The sequence below is a fragment of the Dama dama genome, chromosome 30, assembly GCF_033118175.1.
Source record: "Dama dama isolate Ldn47 chromosome 30, ASM3311817v1, whole genome shotgun sequence".
NCBI classification, from domain to species: domain Eukaryota; kingdom Metazoa; phylum Chordata; class Mammalia; order Artiodactyla; family Cervidae; genus Dama; species Dama dama.
The window spans coordinates 82,159,356-82,178,765 of NC_083710.1; the positions used below are offsets into that span (position 1 = coordinate 82,159,356).

General features: G+C 41.8%; 1 protein-coding gene across 4 annotated transcripts; it reads left to right on the top strand.

The window, feature by feature from the left end:
- The first annotated feature begins 1,437 nt into the window (after positions 1 to 1,437).
- On the top strand, positions 1,438 to 18,876 carry LOC133049394 (protein-lysine methyltransferase METTL21E). Of its 4 annotated transcripts, none has more exons than XM_061133378.1 (5): positions 1,438 to 2,152; positions 3,126 to 3,220; positions 13,477 to 13,643; positions 14,590 to 14,707; positions 17,738 to 18,876. In XM_061133378.1, exons 1-5 carry the CDS (start codon positions 2,106 to 2,108, stop codon positions 18,196 to 18,198), a joined length of 888 nt encoding a protein of 295 aa, XP_060989361.1. In that variant the 5' UTR covers positions 1,438 to 2,105; the 3' UTR covers positions 18,199 to 18,876. The 4 variants fall into 4 exon arrangements, with proteins under 4 accessions (XP_060989361.1, XP_060989358.1, XP_060989359.1 ...); XM_061133375.1 differs by having other exon boundaries at positions 3,141 to 3,220; XM_061133376.1 differs by lacking the exon at positions 3,126 to 3,220 and having other exon boundaries at positions 2,053 to 2,152.
- Positions 18,877 to 19,410: the final 534 nt, after the last annotated feature.

Here is a 19,410-nt window from a genome sequence, read left to right on the forward strand (position 1 = left end):
GTTACCTGTGGGTTTGTTTCTGTTGTCTGTTTCTCAGTATGACCGGTAAACTTTGAGTGAATGCTGGACATTATGTATAAAAAATTGTAAATGTTGTGAGTCCTCCTCTAGAGGGGATTCCAGGAGGTATTCTGGCAGGAAGCAGAGGGGAAGATCACCTTACTTTAACCAGGACTGAGTGGATTCAGGGCTGGTTTGCAGTCTTTGTCACACTCCAGCTCCTAATTTTCCTCCATCCCTAAAAAGTAGTTTCCCACAATTACCAAGTGGGATATTTCTTCTTTTGAACTTTTGTTCTGTTTTTAGCCACTTTATACTTGGAAAATTAGCATCTTGCCCTGAATATCTTCCTAAGCAAATAATCTTGAGTGAAGAGTCACTGTTGTGTTGGTATAAGCTACTTAGGGCTGGAGGCAAAAGTCTCTCTGTACCCGCCGCCCCCCCCCCCCCCCCCAAAAAAAAAACAGTTCAATATAACCAAAAGAATCATTGTCATCATGTCTATTCAGATGATTTAGAGATTCTGCCTCTCAGGAAATCCAAGAAACTGAGGTTTCTTGATCTTTTAAATAACTTGTGGAAATGGAGTATTACTCAGCCATAAAAAGGAACACATTTGAGTCAGTTCTAATGAGGTGGATGAACCTAGAGCCTATTGTACAGAGTTAAGTACGTCAGAAAGAGAAAGGTAAATATTATATGCTAACACATATACATGGAGTCTAGAAAGACACTACTGATGAGTTTATTTGCAAGGCAGCAACGGAGAAACAGAGAACAGACTTACGGAGGCGGGGAGAGGGGAGGAGAGGGCGAGATGTATGGAGGGAGTACCGTGGAGACTTACATTACCATGTGTAAAATAGCCAACGGGAACTTGCTCTGTGTCTCAGGGAACTCAAACAGGCGCTCTGTATCAACCTAGGGTGGGATGGGGTGGGAGACGCAGGGAGGTTCACCAGGGAGGGGACATGTGTATACCTGTGGCTGATTCATGCTGATGTTTGACAGAAAACAACAAAATTCTATAAAGCAATTATCCTTCAATTAAAAAATAAACTAAAAAATAATTTGTGGGAAAAGACAGGTGGTTTTTATTCACTGAATAATTCTTCATTCTTGTTTTAAAAAGATCCAAAAAAAAAAAAAAAGAGCTTGTCCTCTGCCCAGGGTTAACTGCCTGTGAATAATTGTTTTCATCATTTAAGATTTTGCAGTTTCCAGAATGTTTTTTTGTCTACCATATTCATCTCATAGATATTATGTGCCTTTTCTATCTCTGTTTTATAGATGAGGAAGCCAAGAAACATGCTAAGTCAGTGCCTAAAATCACAGGCCAATTATTGACAGGAGTGATTAAAACCAGGCTCCCAGACCACGAGTCCTGTCCTATCCACTATCGTGAGCTCCATCCATCATAATATGTGAAGTATTTCTCAGAGGCTGTACCGGCACTCCTAAGTTTAACTTTGCAGTATTGTAGGGTTTCGTTACCTGTTAATAACTCCTTCTTCAGGCTATTTCCTGCCGTCGCGGGAGTTAATATATTCTCTGAGTTGCAGCCCTACATGCACGTGAGCAGGAGGACAGGCTACATATTCCCTCCGCCTGCCTCTTCACTGCCAGTAGGAAGCAACTGCGGTAACCTAATCCCTGCGGTCAGGGCGCTGCAGCACACGCTCTCCCAAGCCTTCTGGGGCAGTTGTCTGAGGCTAAAAATGGCCTTCGCACCCGGACAAGGTGACCCGGAAAGCACGCGGCCTCCGTGTCACAGGACGTCAGAGCTGCGGACGCTTAAATAACTCTGGGCACCCAAGTGAAAGATTATCACTTGGCCCGGATCGCCTTCACTCGTTTGCGGAAGGAGTTGAAACCTTCCCGCTGGCTCTCGCTCTGGGCACGAGACGCCCGCATGGAATGTGCCTGCTTACTCTCTCCCCGCTTATTTATGGGCGTCCCAGCCTCCTGCCGAGACTCAGAGGCTGCGCAGACGCAGCTGTCGGGCTCGGACCCGCTGCCAGCGCGTACAGTAGTCAACTGCAGAGCTTGGGCGCGCGCCTCTCGCGCGCCATCAGAGGGTCTCGGCAGCAAAGACAGAGTTGTGGATGATCCTTTTTAACCTTCTAGAAACTCAGCTAACTCGGGTACATAGGTATGTCCAGATTTCACGTTTAATAAATGTTGACCTGCAGGCGGACAGGTGTCCTAAGGACCGCGTCCCTTTAATGAAAGAGAAACTAAATTGGGAACAAACGGGGTGACCACTTTCGCTATTGTTCAGCCCTGTGACCTCAGGGGCATAATATAACCTTTGATTTTCCTCCTTTGTAAACTGTAAGGAAAACAATCTGTCTCCTAACTTACTGAGGCATATTTTAAAGAAAGATGTGGTGACTGTGACGTGTTTTAGGAGCCTGGTAGAAAAGGAGTGAATGTTAATTCATGGTAGTACAGTGATTATTAAAGGATTCAAAAACTGATGCTTAAAACGTCAAATTGTTGTTTTCCAAAGTTGGAACTACAGCTTACTTAAGCTCATTCATTCACAAGATATGCTTTGTTTGAGAGGCATACAATACTTGAATTCCTTTCCTTTTAAATATCTTTGCTGAGATGCTATGGATTTTTTTTTTTTTTTTTAAAGAAGCAGCTACTGAAAAAAGAAAGGGTTTGGTGGTTGGGCTATTTGACTTTGGGTACAGGCTGAGGACCACAGGTGGCAGCAACTTTGCATCAGTTGCTATGTAGGGAGGTTTGTTTTGGATTAATGCTATGGTGCTCACTACACTGAGTGGAACCTTTTCTCTCCCAATGTTTTAATCGCCTCTTAAGTTTTAGGATTGCTCTCTGACTAGTTACTGTGAAGATGAGGGCTTTCTTTGTGATAGCTGAGGTGGCTCTGGGGAAGAATATTTCTTCTTCCAAGAACTTCTAAAATTTCTGACCCTGAATTTTAGTTGGTACTAAATAGATTGTGTTTTAATGCTTTTTTAAAAAATCATGATTTCTTAATAAGATATTTTAATATAATTTTCTCTACTGTATTTGATGGTAAATTTTATTAGGTAACTATGAGAGCACTTAAAGCACATATTGAATTAATTATTACCATTTGATATCTTAAGGTATTATTTGTCTAGTTTTCAAGAAATGATCAAGAAAGCAGCAATATATTGCCATCCATTAGCTAATCACTTAATGGATCCAGAGGTTCAAAAAGGTAAATTATTTTATGTTTCTTTATGTAATTTGACCAGTTTTAAGAAGACAAAACAACTAACAATATAAATGCTAACCTTTACAGTGTTCACTGATGTCATAAAGAGAGCTAGGACTTTTTATTAATTGCATATATGTCTGTGCTTGTGTTTGCCAACCTGTGACTATCTCTAACAATGTTTATTGTCTCCTGCTATACCTGATGATACATTTGAGATAATTCTGACAGGTAATAAATCAAGTATATAGACTTGTTAGGTATTAATAGAGTTTTTTTTTTTAATCTGCAAAAGTGGAATAAAAATTTTCCCCAGATGCTACATGCTAAATACATGATTGTGATTTCTTAGTTATTTCTTTTCAGACAGGAAGATTGCAAGAGAGATAAAAATAGTCTTATGGTTTTTACAGTTGCTTCCATGAAAGTTGATTTTAGACTATAAAATATTTCTAGCCTATGTTTATGGTCCCTCTGATGTATTCATTAGAGGCAAACACATAGTGTAATTTGACCTCTTTTGACCTCTTGTGGTAAGGAGAATTTAAGGTCAAATTCTACTACCAGTGGGAGTCATTTGGATTTCAGCCACTGTTTTTTTTTACATCATCCTAAATATCAAGAATGACTTTTCATAGACTATGTAATTTAACAGTTCCCATTGCCTTGAGATAAAAAGTGCAGATAGGGACTTCCCTGGTGGTCCAGTGCTAGGACTCCACACTATCAGTGCAGGGCCCCAGGTTCGATCCCTGGTAGGGAACTAGATCCCACGTGATGCCACTAAAGATTCCACATGCCGCAGCTAGAAGCTCCTGCCTGCTGCAACTAAAGACCCTGCATGCTGCAATGAAAATCAAAGATCCTGCATGCAGCAACTAAGACCCAGTGCAGTCAAAAATAGATAAAAATCAAAAAGTGCAGACATAGGCTCTTGACATAGACTAGAAGAACTATTACCATATTTCTGTAGAACAGTTGTACAAACTTAATTATCTAGATTTCTTTCTCTCTCTGTTTTATCTACACACTTTGGATATTTTCTAACGACTGTAGTCCTGTTTCTTTCCTCCCTCTTTTAGGGGTACCAGGTGGCCTCTGCCTGGGTGAGCATCATTAGGCCAAGAGAGCTGGGTGTGTGCCCAGTGTTGGCAGCCTGCATGGCTTAATCGTGAATGGTTTAACTGTAGTAATTTTTGCAAATCTAAACACTTAGAGTCATAATCACTTTAGAGAATCCGACCATTTAGATGATTTGAATGAAGATGCAATTTCTCTGCAGTTTAGGAATAAAATCTCATCACTATCATTACCATCAGCAACAAAGCTTGGTTTCCCCTATGCATATGGTAATTTGGTGAATTACAAAAGATATGGAAGAAGTTCAAGGTAAGGTGCAGACAGAACTAGTATGAAAATATTTTACAACATGAACAAACACAGCCCATAATAATCATCCACATAGCCGACTGAAGCTTTCAAAATACATTCACAGGCATGGTGCTGAGGGGATTAAGAGTGTGGGGCAGAGTTACATGGCATTTTATTGGAAAAGCTTTCAGTAACCAGTAGAACACTCAGTTCTCAAGTACTGAAGGGTATTGGCTTTTCCCGATCTAGCTCTTTTATACTTGGTTATCTTGTGCTTGGAAAGGATGGAGCAAGCCCATAGCCCAGTGCTTCTAACTCAACACTGGCCTGAAGATCCAAGAATTATAGGGTAGCACTTAGTTATGCACAAAGTTAGGACTATAGTGAATGCTGAAAATTCCTCTGTCTTTGGTTTCTAAGGAGATGTGGGTTTGATCCCTGGGTCAGGAAAATCCCCTGGAGAAAGAAATGGTAACTGACTCCAGTATTCTTGCCTGGAAAATCCCACGGACAGAGGAGCCTGGTGAACTGCAGTCCGTGGGGTCGCAAGAGTCAGACATGACTTAGTGATTGAACAACAACAAATGGTTTCTAACGCTGCATTATATCTAAACCGTGTAAGACCACATGCATGTCAACTGTGCCAAATCTTAGGTTGCATACCCTTGTCAACAGCTGCTCTCCAGCTGTTAGCACACGTAGCCACGTGTTATAAAGGGTGCTCTCAGGGTCCGCAGCCGTGGATCAGGTTCATTCTCACCCAAGGCGCCGTGATGCCTGTGCACAGTGACCCCCAGACCTGCCCGTCCAGCTGCCTACCTGATGCCCTCTGTTCTGCTTGCGTTGTTTCAGTCCCTTCAAGAGGCTGATGCCAGGATCAGACAAAGCATGCCTTCGATTTACAGGGGGGGGGGGTGTTTGCGAAGAGCCTTCCTATCCCAGGTGGTGCTGGGGGTAAAGAATCCCACCTACCAGTGCAGAAGACACAGGAGACGTGGGTTCAATCCCCAGGTTGGGAAGATCCTCTGGAGAAGGAAATGGCTACCCACTCCAGTATTCTTGCCTGGAGAATGCCACGGACAGAGGAGCCTGGCGGGCTATAGTCATGGGGTGGCAAAGAGCTGGACACGACTAAGTGCAGTTCCCATCATAAGCAATACTGCCTTAGTATAGGAGGAAGAAAATTTGAGTAATTTTACTGCTTTTTAAGAAACATACCAAACTGTAGTCTGAGTTAACGTTGATATACTAATTGGAATACCAGAGTACACAAAGTTACTAATGAGAGAATCATCTATCAACACATTTTACATGTTTAAAAAGTAATCTGGATAAATATCTGCTAGATAGGACTAATCAGTGTTCCAGATATTGAATAATAACCCTTAAACAAGGTAATCTGCCTCAGTCAGTACAGTCAGTTCAGTCATTCAGTCGTGTCTGACTCTTTGTGACCCCGTGAAACGCAACACACCAGGCCCCCCTGTCCAACACCAACTCCTGGAGTCCACCCAAACTCATGCCCATTGAGTCAGTGATGCCATCCAACCATCTCATCCTCTGTCGTCCCCTTCTCCTCCTGCCCTCAATCTTTCCCAGCATCAGAGTCTTTTCAAATGAGTCAGCTCTTTGCATCAGGTGGCCAAAGTATTCAGCTTCAACATCAATCCTTCCAATGAACACCCAGGACTGATCTCCTTTAGGACAGACTGGTTGGATCTCCTTGCAGTCCGAGGGACTCGCAAGAGTCTTCTCCAACACCACAGTTCAAAAGAATCAATTCTGTGTTCATCTTTCATTATAGTCCAACTCTCACATCCATACATGACTACTGGAAAAACCATAGCCTTGACTAGATGGACCTTTGTTGGCAAATTAATGTCTCTGCTTTTTAATATGCTATCTAGGTTGGTCATAACTTTCCTTCCAAGGAGTAAGCGTCTTTTAATTTCATGGCTACAGTCACCATCTGCAGTGATTTTGGAGCCCCCAAAATAAAGTCTCTCACTGTTTCCACTGTTCCACATCTCTTTGCCATGAAGTGATGGGACCAGATGCCATGATCTTCGTTTTCTGAATGTTGAGCTTTAAGCCAACTTTTTCACTCTCCTCCTTCACTCTCATCAAGAGGCTCTATAGTTCTTCTTCACTTTCTGCCATAAGGGTGGTGTCATCTGCATATCTGGGGTTATTGATATTTCTCCCAGCAATCTTGATTCCAGCTTGTGCTTCCTCCAGCCCAGCGTTTCCCATGATGTACTCTGCATGGAAGTTAAATAAGCAGGGTGACAATATACAGCCTTGATGTACCCCTTTTCCTATTTGAAACCAGTCTGTTGTTGTTGTTCCAAATCTGCCTCAGATATCTTCAAAACTCAGGGTTGAATGTCAAGTTTGAACATCACTTGTCCTCCAAGGAGGAATCTACCACTGCCTCGCTAGCCCACAAAAGTCACACACGGCTCCCAGACCCGAGGCTTGCCGCCTCACTGCAGACTCGTGCGTCTTTTGTCTAGATGATTAGGACTTCCAATTCACTTCTAACGTAGCCTCCTCTGCTGCTGCCAGAAGGAAATTCTCAAATATCAAATTCGTCGGGGTCAGTTCTCCTCGTGATAGTCATTGGCTCCTGCTCACTGTAGAAGAAAGGTCCGTTCTGCCCTCGGGTCATCCCCGCCTGCCTCTTCTGGCTCGCTTCCGACACCAGCCTGTACACCAGCTCGCGATGCTCCCGGCTCGCGGAGCCTGCCTCCACGCCCCGGCGGGCGCTGCGTCTGTCTCCCCCGAGATCCGGCCAAACGGCGGGGCTTCCCATCGCTCATCAGAAGTATTTCTTTTATCCCACGGTGGTACTATTCCAGCAGCAGGCTCTGGGTACAACTATATTTGGTTCTACCCCACCCCCCCACCCCCAACTGGAACCTGAGCAGTCTCAGTGAAAAGTGAGTTTTCTTTCTTTGGCAAATGTATTGATGGTTAGCATTTGAGCCACTTAATGAAAGTTGCTGCCTCTTGTATAACACAGGGAGCTCAGCCCGGTGCTCTGTGATGACCAGCTGGGTGGAATGGGCGTAGGGTGGAAGGGAGGCTCAAGAGGGAGGGGATGCATATGTGTATATACACACGTGTGTGCCAAGTCGCTCAGTCCTGGCCGACTCTTTGTGACCCTATGAACAGTAGCCCACCAGGCTCCTCTGTCCATGGGATTCTCCAGGCAAGAATACTGGAGTGGGTTGCCATTCTCTTCTCCAGGGCATCTTCCCAACCCAGGGATTGAACCCACGTCTCTTATGTCTCTTTCATTGGCAGGAGGGTTCTTTACCACTAGCATTACCTGGGAAGCACCCCCCCCCCCCCACCACCACACACACACATGCATATACATATAAAGGTTTACATACACACACACATATATATATACTTACAACTGATTCATGTTGTACAGCGGAAACTAACACAGCATTGTAAAGCAATTATCCTCCAATTAAAAAATACATTCTGGTGAAAAGACTACAGCCTCTATATATTCTTGAAACTAAGCAGACATCCAGACCGAAAAAAAAAAAAAAAAACATTTGTGAAAACAGCATAAGGGAATCAGCTTTAACATAAGGGCCTGAGAACTTGACATTGCTGAGCCTTTCAGAATTCTAGTTTTCAGGTTTGCCTGTGACCATTCACTAATCTGAAAATATCTTTAACATCTTTAAAAAAACTCTCTAGGTTTTTCTAAGAAGCACATGACATTCATCTTTGAATAGAAGATTCTATTGAATGACAGTCTCTTTCATTTAGTTGAGGGGTTTTTACTTTAAATTTTGCTGACAGGTCTTCGTGACAGCCCTCAAATGGAAGCTTAAATTCACTTGTCATAGCTGTTAAAGAATTTTTTTTCATGTATTTCTGTGATCTGACCCTTCCATCTAGTATTGCTGTTATTGACCTTAAAAGTATAAAAGAGAAGAATACAGACAGAACCTGCGTTTTTGAAGGCTTGTTGCAATCCAGCCTTGAAAGCCAATTCACTGTTGAATTTTCCTCTTAAGAAAATCATCTTTGTAACGTGGCAGAATCTTGCTAATTTTTACTTTGTAATTGAAACTGCTTTAGTTCTCCAGAGGACAAGAGCACCTGGTAGATTTTATTCACGATCAGCAAAGATTTAATAGCAGGAAAATGGTGTTAAGCCTTTATTGTATCAAAAGCATTAAGACAGAAACGCCTAAAATTGCAACATAATTGTAATGGTTTCTTGATTATGTTTTATTTATAATTTGTTTTAATATTTGTTTCAATATTAAATTCATTAATAATAATGCTATAAGATTATAGTAGGTAGCTTTATCTACAGGTATAGGACTTCCCTGGGAGCTCAGATGGTAAGGAATCTGCCTGCAATGCAGGAGACCTGGGTTCGATTCCTGGGTTGGAAAGATCCCCTGGAGAAGGAAATGGCAACCCACTCCAGTATTCTTGCCTGGAGAATCCCATGGACTGAGTAGCCTGCTGGGCTACAATCCATGGAGTTGCAAAGAGTTGGATGCAACTGAGTGACTAACACACACAGGTATAGATATCAGAAGTTTTCTGCTTTTCATGTAGGGAAGCCAAAATTCCACATATTGTGTAACATTTCCTAGTTTTAGTTATTTGTCCTGGGGCTGAGTGCTAGATTACAAGGCAGGAATATGTGTAGAAAATTGTTCTTTGGAAGTGTAAATTAGAATTCTGTTGTATGATAAGGCTATTAACTTTTGGAGAAAAGTGCTCTTCGCGTCATTCCTAAAAACCAAAGAATATCCACTAATTCATTGACCTTCTCAAGATCAATCCCATAATCAACAAATAGCCAGACATACTCTTTGGGGACCTGTTCTTTGCGTATTATGTTTGGAGCATAGATTTCCCCCTTTTATTAGAACAAGGCAATGTTAGGGATGCCCTGTAAAAGTGCAGCTTTTCTGTTAGATTCCTGCCCAATGGCTCTTGTCATCAACCTTGAAACGGGTGGTGATATTGCTAAAACATTGAGTGCATGCTAGTCCATGCTAAATTGATTCAGTCTTGTTCGATTCTTTGCAACTGTAGCCCGCCAGGCTCCTCTGTCCATGGAATTCTCCAGGCAAGAATCCTGGAGTGGGTATCCATTTCCTTCTCCAGACGGTCTTCCTGACCCAGAAATGGAACCCGTGTCTCTTAATGACCCCTGCATTTGCAGGGGGTTCTTTACCACTCGTGCCACTTCAGAAGCTCCTGTCTTTTAATTTAAATAAATAACTGTTCTTGAAATTGTTAGCCCTGGGAGTTCCCTGGTGGCCCAGTGTTTAAGACTTGGTGATTTCACTGCCATGGGCTGGGTTCAATTCCTGGTCAGGAAACTAAAACCCTGCAAGGCTTGAAGCAAGGCACCCCCCCCCCCAAATTTTTTTACCTCAAAATCTTTAAATAGAAGTTAATGCTAAAAAGCAGCAAAGTTTTGCTTTTTTTTTTTCTTTTTTATTTGGCTGGGCCAGGTCCAAGTTGCTGCTTGTGGGATCTAGCTCCCTGAGCAGGGATTGAACCCAGGCTAAGGATCAATCTCCTGCACTAGGAGCCCAGAATCTTAACCACTGGACCACCAGGGAAGTCCCTGAAGTTTTAAGCTGGATGTAATTGTGTGTGTGTTTGCTTTTAAAATCCCATGTATTACATTTGGACAAATAATTTTAAATATCCAAATTCAGTATATTTTGATTTCCTGCTATCAATTATGGAATATTTTTTTATGAGTGTCCCTTCCTATGGAATGACTGATATTCATATAGTCTTTAAATTCAAAGGAGAATACTAATATAAAATACTGTCAGTTAAATTTTCTTCAGCCTGACAGTGTTTGCTATAGGATATGTGGTCATCCTAGGTGCATAACTAATTTCGAGTGACCATGTACAATGGTAGAATTGTGTTCTTTTAGGGTGTATATGCAATTAATCCCTGGGTAAAGAATCTGCCTGCAATACAGGAGGCCCAGGAGTCTCGGATTCAATCCCTGGGTTGGGAAGATCCCCTGGAGAGGAAATGGCAACCCACTCCAGTATTTCTGCCTGGGAAATCCCAGAGACAGAGGAGCTTGGCAGGCTACAGTTCATGGGTCACAAAGGATCAGACATGGCAGAACAACTAAACAACCACCACCACCACAACAACACGCAATTAATAGTGGTTGTTGTTTCATGAAATCTCTTAGAAGATCCTTTAATTTGGAGTGGTAAGTCATTTTTTTAATTACATAATATATTCACATATGTATTTTTAATCTCATTTCCTTATAGAAGTAAAAATGTGGTCATTCTTGAAAAAAAAAATGACTAGCTCTAATTATTTACATTTGTTATTGCACTGTAGTTGTTAGGACAGCAGCGCTGATCTGGTCAACCAAGCTCTAAAAGAAAGTGCAAAGTCAGAGACGTCGGTGTGGTAGCGGTAAACACTCATCGACAAAGTTTTTATATCAAAGACTGGAATCCGAGGGGGTGCTCCTGGGATTTCTTGTGCTCTAACGTCTATTAATCCCCGATACCTTAGGTGACTTGTCAAAGAAGTGCTGCATTTATAAGGAATTTGCAAGGAGGCCCAAGCAGGCACATTCAACTAAAGGTCAAGGAAGCAATTAAAGTTCTCAGCTTTCCCCTAAAGAACTTCCATAGCCCTCTGCTGTCCCCCCAGCTTCCCATCTTAGCAAGGCAAGTGAATCTAGCAAAATGAAAGTTAAAGTTCAAATACAGCGTCATTACCAATATTACTTGGTTCCTGGAGCTCTTCCTGAATTTGAGAGCATGCTGTTGTTTCAGGAGGAATACAGTGGAATATGTTAGAAGAGGTGTCTCTTGCTTAAGACTCTCCGTTTTTCAGCAGTTTGTTTTCTCTGCATCTCTGCCAAGGTCAGTGTGAGTGCTGGTGGGGGTGGGTGGGTGGCCTGGCCGTGGAACGTGGTGAGGTTAAGAGTCCTTTGGAGAGTGCTTGGTTCTGTCTGGGTCTGTTCAGGGATCACAGAATTTAGGACAGGAAATCATCTTGGCTCAAGTCCCTGCTGGATTGTGGCCTCTGAGGGAATCTTCCAACAAGGGCAAACTTCATCTCCTTCTTGCCACTGTGCTCCCAGAACGGAATGATGTTACTGGAGCTCATAGGACAGTTTGGCAACTATTGGGTGGTTCAGAAAGTTTGTTCGAGTTTTTCAATAAGATGCTATGGAAAAACCTTTTGGCCAACTCAGTACGTCTTCTCTTAGGACTCAAGGACTCAAGACAGCCTCTCACCCCTGTTTTTGCCTCAGTGCCATGGAGAAACTGCAAAATCTCCTGGGGCTTTGAGCCCAGCATTTTTAAAACTGATGCCAAACTCCTCATTTTTTTTTTTTTAACCTTTGCATGTTTCCCCTTTCCTAAAATTTTGGGACTTATTTTAATGATAAAAGTTTGCTCATTTTTGAGGAAAATTGCTTCGTTACTTTTAGGAAGAATAGATTTAAAAATTGCTGGTGTCAGATTTTGGTTTAAAGTTAGGGAGAATTGTGAATCATCAAATTTTCTAATTGCAGAATGGGCTGCTTGTGAAGGAACAAGTTCACCCTCATTGGAAATAGTTCAAAGAGGCTGGGCATGTTGTTCATCCCCAAAGGAACATGAGTTTCCTGGATGAGGTGCAAGCTGAGACCAGGAGGCAGCCGCTATGTTTTCCATCTGACGTTCAAGGATTGGATGACATTTGACTTTGTAGTGTCATATCTGTTTTGAAAGTATGAATGATGGCAAGGTTGGAAAGTGTGAAGGTTTTAACTTTTGAGATTTGGGAAATAAATTTCCCAAGAGAAACTTGTCTTCTTCTACGGAGACCAGAATAAGCAATTTTTGTACTTGCCCCAAATTTCTTGGAAATGTTTTTGTTTTCTGTTTGTTTACTTACTTGTTTTTGGGTCTCAGGACAGAGGTGTGAGTGAGTCATACCCTTCATGTCATGGTACATGGGCATCATCTCAGCAAGACCTCCCTGTTGTATGTGTATCTGTCTATCTTGTCTCATTCATTCTTTTTACCCGTTTCATACTTTCTTTCCTTTTCCAGCTTCTTTCTGGCAACCTTTCTAGTGTGTTTGATGTAGGTCTTTGATAAATATTTTCACACATATCCAATTAAGGACTTGTGTAAAAATTTAGAATAGGGAGTAGGATTGCTGGCTTGTAGGATATTTATATATAAATTAACAAAATACCATAAGATTGCTCTCCAGAAAGCAACATTTTGTATTCTTACCAGTGAAACTTATCCGATATTGTCAATGTTAAGATGTTATGTGTTGCCCCCAAACAATAATATAAAAACAAGTAATAATAATATAATACAAGTATAACTGATGGATGGTATCACATGTCTTTTGTCTGTATAAAGGCAGGTCATAATGGATCTGCTGCATTGAAATAACTGGAATTGCACCATGAAGCCAATATGAATAGTTGAGATCTTAGATTCCATCACCAGTCCTTCTTTTGTTCTAAATGAATAGATTGGTAGCCTTTATTTACTTATTTATTTTGGTTGCTAGCCTTTAAAATATGTTGCTTTTTAAAAAAGTCTATCAATTATTGTTTATTTCACATAGCATTGCCTAGCAGTTGATTTCAACCTCAGTAAAAAATCAGAAAGATGTTGTCCCAATGTATGAAATGTCAGCTTCTGTCAAGAACTATTTTCAAGTAGTTTACCCCACTATCATTACGTTGCAGCTGAAGTCAATGACTGGTCAGAAGTAACTTAGAATAAGTGGAAATGCTGCATTTCCAGCAGATTCTTCTCCTTTGCCCTGGTTTTACTGCCACAACCACAACCACTGCCTTTTTCATTTCCTTTCAGAGAGCAGAGAAGACGACGATGACAGGACAGTGGTTGCAGAGATCATGAGGAGATGTTTTGTTCCAGCGTTTGTAACAACCGTCCCCTGGGAGGCATTTCATTTCGCTGGTCATGAGATTCGGATCAATGAAGCCACGGATTGTTATGGCGCTGTCGTTTGGCCATCGGTATAATTTCATACAAAATTTGCTAAATTTCAATTATTTTTCATCCAATTTTGTTTATTATTGTATACTATTTGTAAGGAGAAGAGAGGTTCCATAGTTCTATTTTGTTACCTCAAGCAACAGTAAAATTTAAAAATCAAGAAATTGGGAAAATGCTTTCACCAATTTTATTTCTGACTTGTAGGGTTAATAAAGACTGTTGTTTACACATTCAGTTTTTGGTTACTATAGGTCACAAAAGTTTAGAATTTTACACATTTTTATTTCCCATTTAACTGGGCTCTATTTGAGTTAAACAATTATAATGAAATCTGTGTCAGTCTCAACATGCAGAATATTCTAGAAGGCCAACACTCATTTATCAATTGTCCTACAAAGGGTGCAGCCCCCTCTACTGTCTGCCCCAATCTTGAACATATATTTGTTTAAAATGACTCTTATTATTAGAAGTTGCTTCCTTTAAAGATAATCAAGCCTAAGTAACTGAACTCTATATTCTCAGTTCTCTTCTCTCCCCAACAATCCCCAAAAACTTTTTCTATCTTAAATGTTGAGTCTATTGGAGAATGTGCTTCTGTGGATAATTTTCTGTAGAGATGTGTGTATATACACACATACACTCACATGTGCATGCGTGCTCAGTTGCATAGTTGTATCTGACTGTTTGTGACCCCGTGGACTATAGCCCCCCAGGGTCCTCTGTCCATGGAATTTCGCAGGCAAGAATACTAGAGTGGGTTGCCATTTCCTCCTCCAAGGGATCCTCCCAATCCAGGGATTGAACCCACATCTCCTGTGTCTCCTGCACTGGCAGGCAGATTCTTTACCACTGTGCCACCTGGGAAGCCCACTCTCACACGTGCTCATATTTGTCTAATAGTGTTTAATATTGCTTTCTGTGATTACTTACTAAGCACTGTTTTTTTCTTTTTTTGCATTTTCATAGGCCCTTGTTCTGTGCTATTTTCTGGAAACTAACGTAAAGCAGTATAACATGGCCGACAAAAATGTGATTGAAATTGGAGCCGGAACAGGGCTTGTCTCTATTGTGGCGAGTTTACTTGGTAAGTAGCTGCGTTAGATCAAGTGGGATCAGAGAACCCAATGATCTGATATCATTAGTTGCTTTTGCTATCCATTTACTATGCCTGGAGAATTCTGTGGACTGTATAGTCCAGGGGTAGCAAAGAGTCTGACGCAACTGAACGACTTTCACTTTCATTTTACTATAACCTGGGCCTATTTTTATTTTTTACTATAAATGATAGTTTACTTTGAAATTCTCCTCCTGATAGAAAGTTGGTCCCAGTTTCTCATAATTGAGTCTTTGTACATACTTTTTTTGGTACATTTATTCCCCGCCTCATTTTTTTCCCCCTGGGCTTGTTTGCCTTCTAATTTCTGATATTAAGAAATATCTTTTAGTTTTTTCCTATTTTTATTTATTTATTTCTAGTTTTCTTTTGAAAAATTTTATGTATTTTCAATTGAAGGATAATTGCTTTACAATACTGTGTTGATTTCTGCTCTTCATCAACATGAATCAGGGCCTGTTTTCAAGCCCTTCATGCTTTGAATGGGCTTCATTAAGAAACTTTAACAGTGTTAAAGTCACCTAACTGGTTTCTTTCCGAATATTCTGGGAAGCTATATTAGTTCTTCTCCTGGGGTGTAGGTCGCAAGCGCATTCTAGCCGGCATGTATATCCTGGCATTCTGGCTGCTGGAGAATGTGTGAAATATGAGGCATAGGCAGAGCTGACTGCTGCGAACTCTTTCTCCTTTATTTAAATTTCAGCCCCATTTCAACATCCCCATGCACTTGGTATATTCCTTTTGGGTTTTGAAGTCATTTTCTTTTATGAAAAAGCACTTGTTAGAATAGAGAAAGAGTGTTAGAAATCATATCTGCTTCTAAGTTTAGGCATGTGTCCTTGAATTTATTTTCTCAGTTATTTCCATTCTTCTTTTGTGATCGCTTGTTCTCTCACCAGCATCTTCTTTTCCAACTAAATGTGTGATGGTCTCTACGTGTGTCTGAGCTTGCTTCAGTCTTTTTTGTTGTTGTTATCTTTTTCACAACCTTAATTTATCTGCCTTCTCTGATGTGCACAGCCCAAATCCGTCTTGATTTCCTTGATCTTCAGAAGTGCACACCTGCCACTCTAAAATCTTGAGAGGAGTTCAAAATTTAGCAATTTACAACTTTCTAAAGCACTGGAGAAATACAGGACCCTTGAAACCCTCCCCAAATATTTTATTTTATTTTTTTTAAATTGCTCTGTCTTGACATTGCTTTGAAAGTCACCATTCCGCTTAGCATGGCTAGTGTCAGAGGTCCTGTTGGATTTATAGCTGAAAGCTTCCTCATCAAAGAGCAGAATTTGTATTTTGGGAAGTTGTTCATTCATTAAAAGGAATTAGTCCTTTTGGTCTGCTTGTATGACTTGACACAAGCCTCAGAAGTTGGAAGCTTTGTTTAGTCAGTGGTGGTATTCACCTCTAGACACGAAGCTCTTCACAGTCAGCCCCAGTGCCTCAGCTCAGTTGCTCAGTTGTGTCCGACTCTTTGCAACCCCATGGACTGCGGCATGCCAGGCCTCCCTGTCCATCACCAACTTCCAGAGTTTACTCAAACTCATGTTCATTGAGTCGGTGACGCCATCAACCATCTCATCCTCTGTCGACCCCTTCAGATAGTTTATATGCCTGTGGGTGAAGGGCAGTGGAGGGAGGAGTCATTCCTTATCTTGGGATCTTAAAAAGATTTGTTGAAATTGATAGACCTCCCTCTGTACACACACACACACACACACACACACACACACACACACACGAATGCAGAGATTTTTATTTCTGTGATTCTACCAATGAGATGTATATTTCCCTCCCGTTTTAACAGTTTCCAGAAATAGAGTCAATAGCCAGAGAAATTTGCCATCATGGGTGAGAAGTGGGTTCTAAACTGGTCTGGGGTGAACTGGATTCCCCTACAGATCTGTTCTCTCGTTCCTTTCACGAGTCTGTTCTTGTCCGATCATGTAGATTTCAGACAATTCTAGACTTAGTTGCACATTGTTTTCAGGCTCTCCCACTGCTCAGAGTTCATGTCAGGGGACAAACTGTTTTGATTTTTGGTGTACAGTTTTCTCCTGAAAATGACCACCAGTATTCGCTTTTAACTGTGGGTTTCTTTGTATGTTTTCATCTGAGCCTTCTGTTCTGCGCGTGTGACCTTTGGCTGTGTGAGCTGTCTGTGCAGGTTGTGTGTGCACGCGCTCTGTCACCCAGCTGTGTCCGACTCTTTGTGACCCCATGGACTGCAGCCTGCCAGGCCCCTCTGTCCATGGGATTTCCCAGGCAAGAATACTGGAGTGGGCTGCTGTTTCCTCCTCCAGGGGATCTTCCTGTCCCAGGGATTGGATCTGCGTCTCCTGCATTGGCAGGTGGATTCTTTATCTGCTGAGCCACCTGGGACACCCCAGATGCAGGTTGTCAGAGTCAGGCTTATATTGGGGTCAAGATGAAACCATGGGCGTGAGCCTGGGTGTCCTGATACTTTCCATGTAGTGACACTGGGAGCTCGTCTCTCCTGCCTCCAGTTCTCCCACTTAAGCACTTCCTGGTCAATGATGGGGTGCTCAGAAGGTCACTCATTCGCTCTCCCATGACTGGAGCTCAGGTTTCTTTTAGGGAAGATCCCGTTCATCTTTCAACAGTGACATCTGATTGTTCCAAACCAGTGAGGATACCAAAGCCTTTGAATTTCCCTTCCTTTTGATGTTTTAAGTAGATAAATAGAAAATAACAGCAAGAATAAGAAAACAAAACTGACTCCAAAAAACAAAACAAAACCCAGGAGAACACGAAAGTGCGAAGATGTAAAAGCATCAACACCTGGCAAACCTAATCGTGCGTAAGGGGAGGCGCAAAGCTGCCTTAGCACCCATTTTGGAGGGGTTTCCCTCCCGCGTGTACTGTCTTTGGCGTGGGGCTAGCCTTCATGTCGAATTGCAGAGTGCGTGGTGGCTTACACACCGATGGCATCCCCTCATCCCATGAAGGTTCCTTTCCCTGCCGCCCTTTGCTTCCCAGGTGCACACGTGACTGCCACAGACTTACCCGAGGTGCTTGGAAACCTGCAGTATAATATTTCCCGAAACACCAGAATGAAAGCTAAGCATCTGCCGCAGGTCAGAGAGCTCTCCTGGGGCGTAGCTCTAGACAAGAACTTCCCCAGGGCTTCCACCAACTTTGACTACATCCTGGCAGCCGACGTCGTCTACGCTCACCCGTTTCTCGAGGAACTCCTCATTACCTTTGACCATCTGTGCAAAGAAACCACCGTCATCCTCTGGGTCATGAAATTCAGGCTGGAGAAGGAAAATAAATTTGTAGATAGATTTGAGCAGTTGTTTGACCTGGAGGAGATTTCTAGTTTCCCTAGCCTGAATATTAAGTTGTATAAAGCGATGAAGAAAAATCTGAAGAATGCGTGTTATCCTCAAAGGAGGACGTGGAAAGCGAAGGCAATTTCTGGTAGATTATTGCTTTAACAAAGACCCTGGATAATCTGATTGTAGCACTGACTTTCCCAAGGGGAAACACACACAGAGTCACACACACATACAGACACACACACACATGCGCATGCGCGTGCATGCACCTCACCCCAGGCAGGGATGTTCCCAGATATAGCATGTGGATCTAGAGAATGGCAAAGCCATTGTGTGCTAATTGATTAGGACAAAGTCTGCTTTCCTTATCTTTCTATAGCACCATCTTTAATTATTATCATCTTTTTTTATTATTTTTTATTTTATTTTATTTTATTATAATTATCATCTTAATACATGGTGCAGTCATTGTTAAGGTATAACTGTTGAACAATGGTTTTTAATGAACAATGGTTTTTAATAATGGTGTCTCTAACATAAGCTTATATGATTCTCTCTTTAGAAATAAAGAAATGGACTCTAGTGAGCTCACAAATAAATCGGAAAAGGCAGACATAGGATGTGATGGTTGGTGTGAGATTACTATGGCTTCGTTAGTGCCAGCTTATGGGTGGTCTGTCTTCTCTGCTTGGCAGGGTGGGTCTCCAGCCCAACCCCTGAAATCAATCAAGCTGGTGGATTTGAGGTTATGGGCAAGGACATTTCACTCCAGTAAATGAAAAATGAATAGAAGAACACATAAAAACAGCTGAGATTTTGGGGGGAGTTATTGTTTTATTTTTAAGCCAAGTACAGATACTCTGTATCACAAGAACAGAAATAAATATAAAAGTTTGAGTTGAAGATACACATGAAAAGATTTCAGTCTCTAATCTCAAATAACCAGACATATGGCTGTTTTTAACATTTAAAGCTTTTCTGATGAACATACAGGGACCTAGATATTTGAAATCCTATGTGCTTTCCTCTCACCCCTCACCCCCTGCAAAGTCCTTAGAGATTAGAATAAAGTCTGAAGTAATTAAAGTCAGTGCAAGAAGAGCAAAATATTAGGATTTTGTACCCCATAACGACTAGTGGTCATAACCCTTCTGGGTTCTCCGTGAGTTTGCTGGGCTAGTTCTGTGCCCTGGGAGAAATATCGCCCAGCCCTTTCTACTTCGCTGAAGTTCTCAGTCTATCCGTGGTTGAGTAGAGCCAAAACGCCGACTTCCTAGGACTCTGACCTTAAGCCAGGATGCAAGTGTACTCCCAGTCGGCTTTTTTGGTATGTGAGGTTCATGGGGTCAGCTCTTCAGAATTACCAGTATT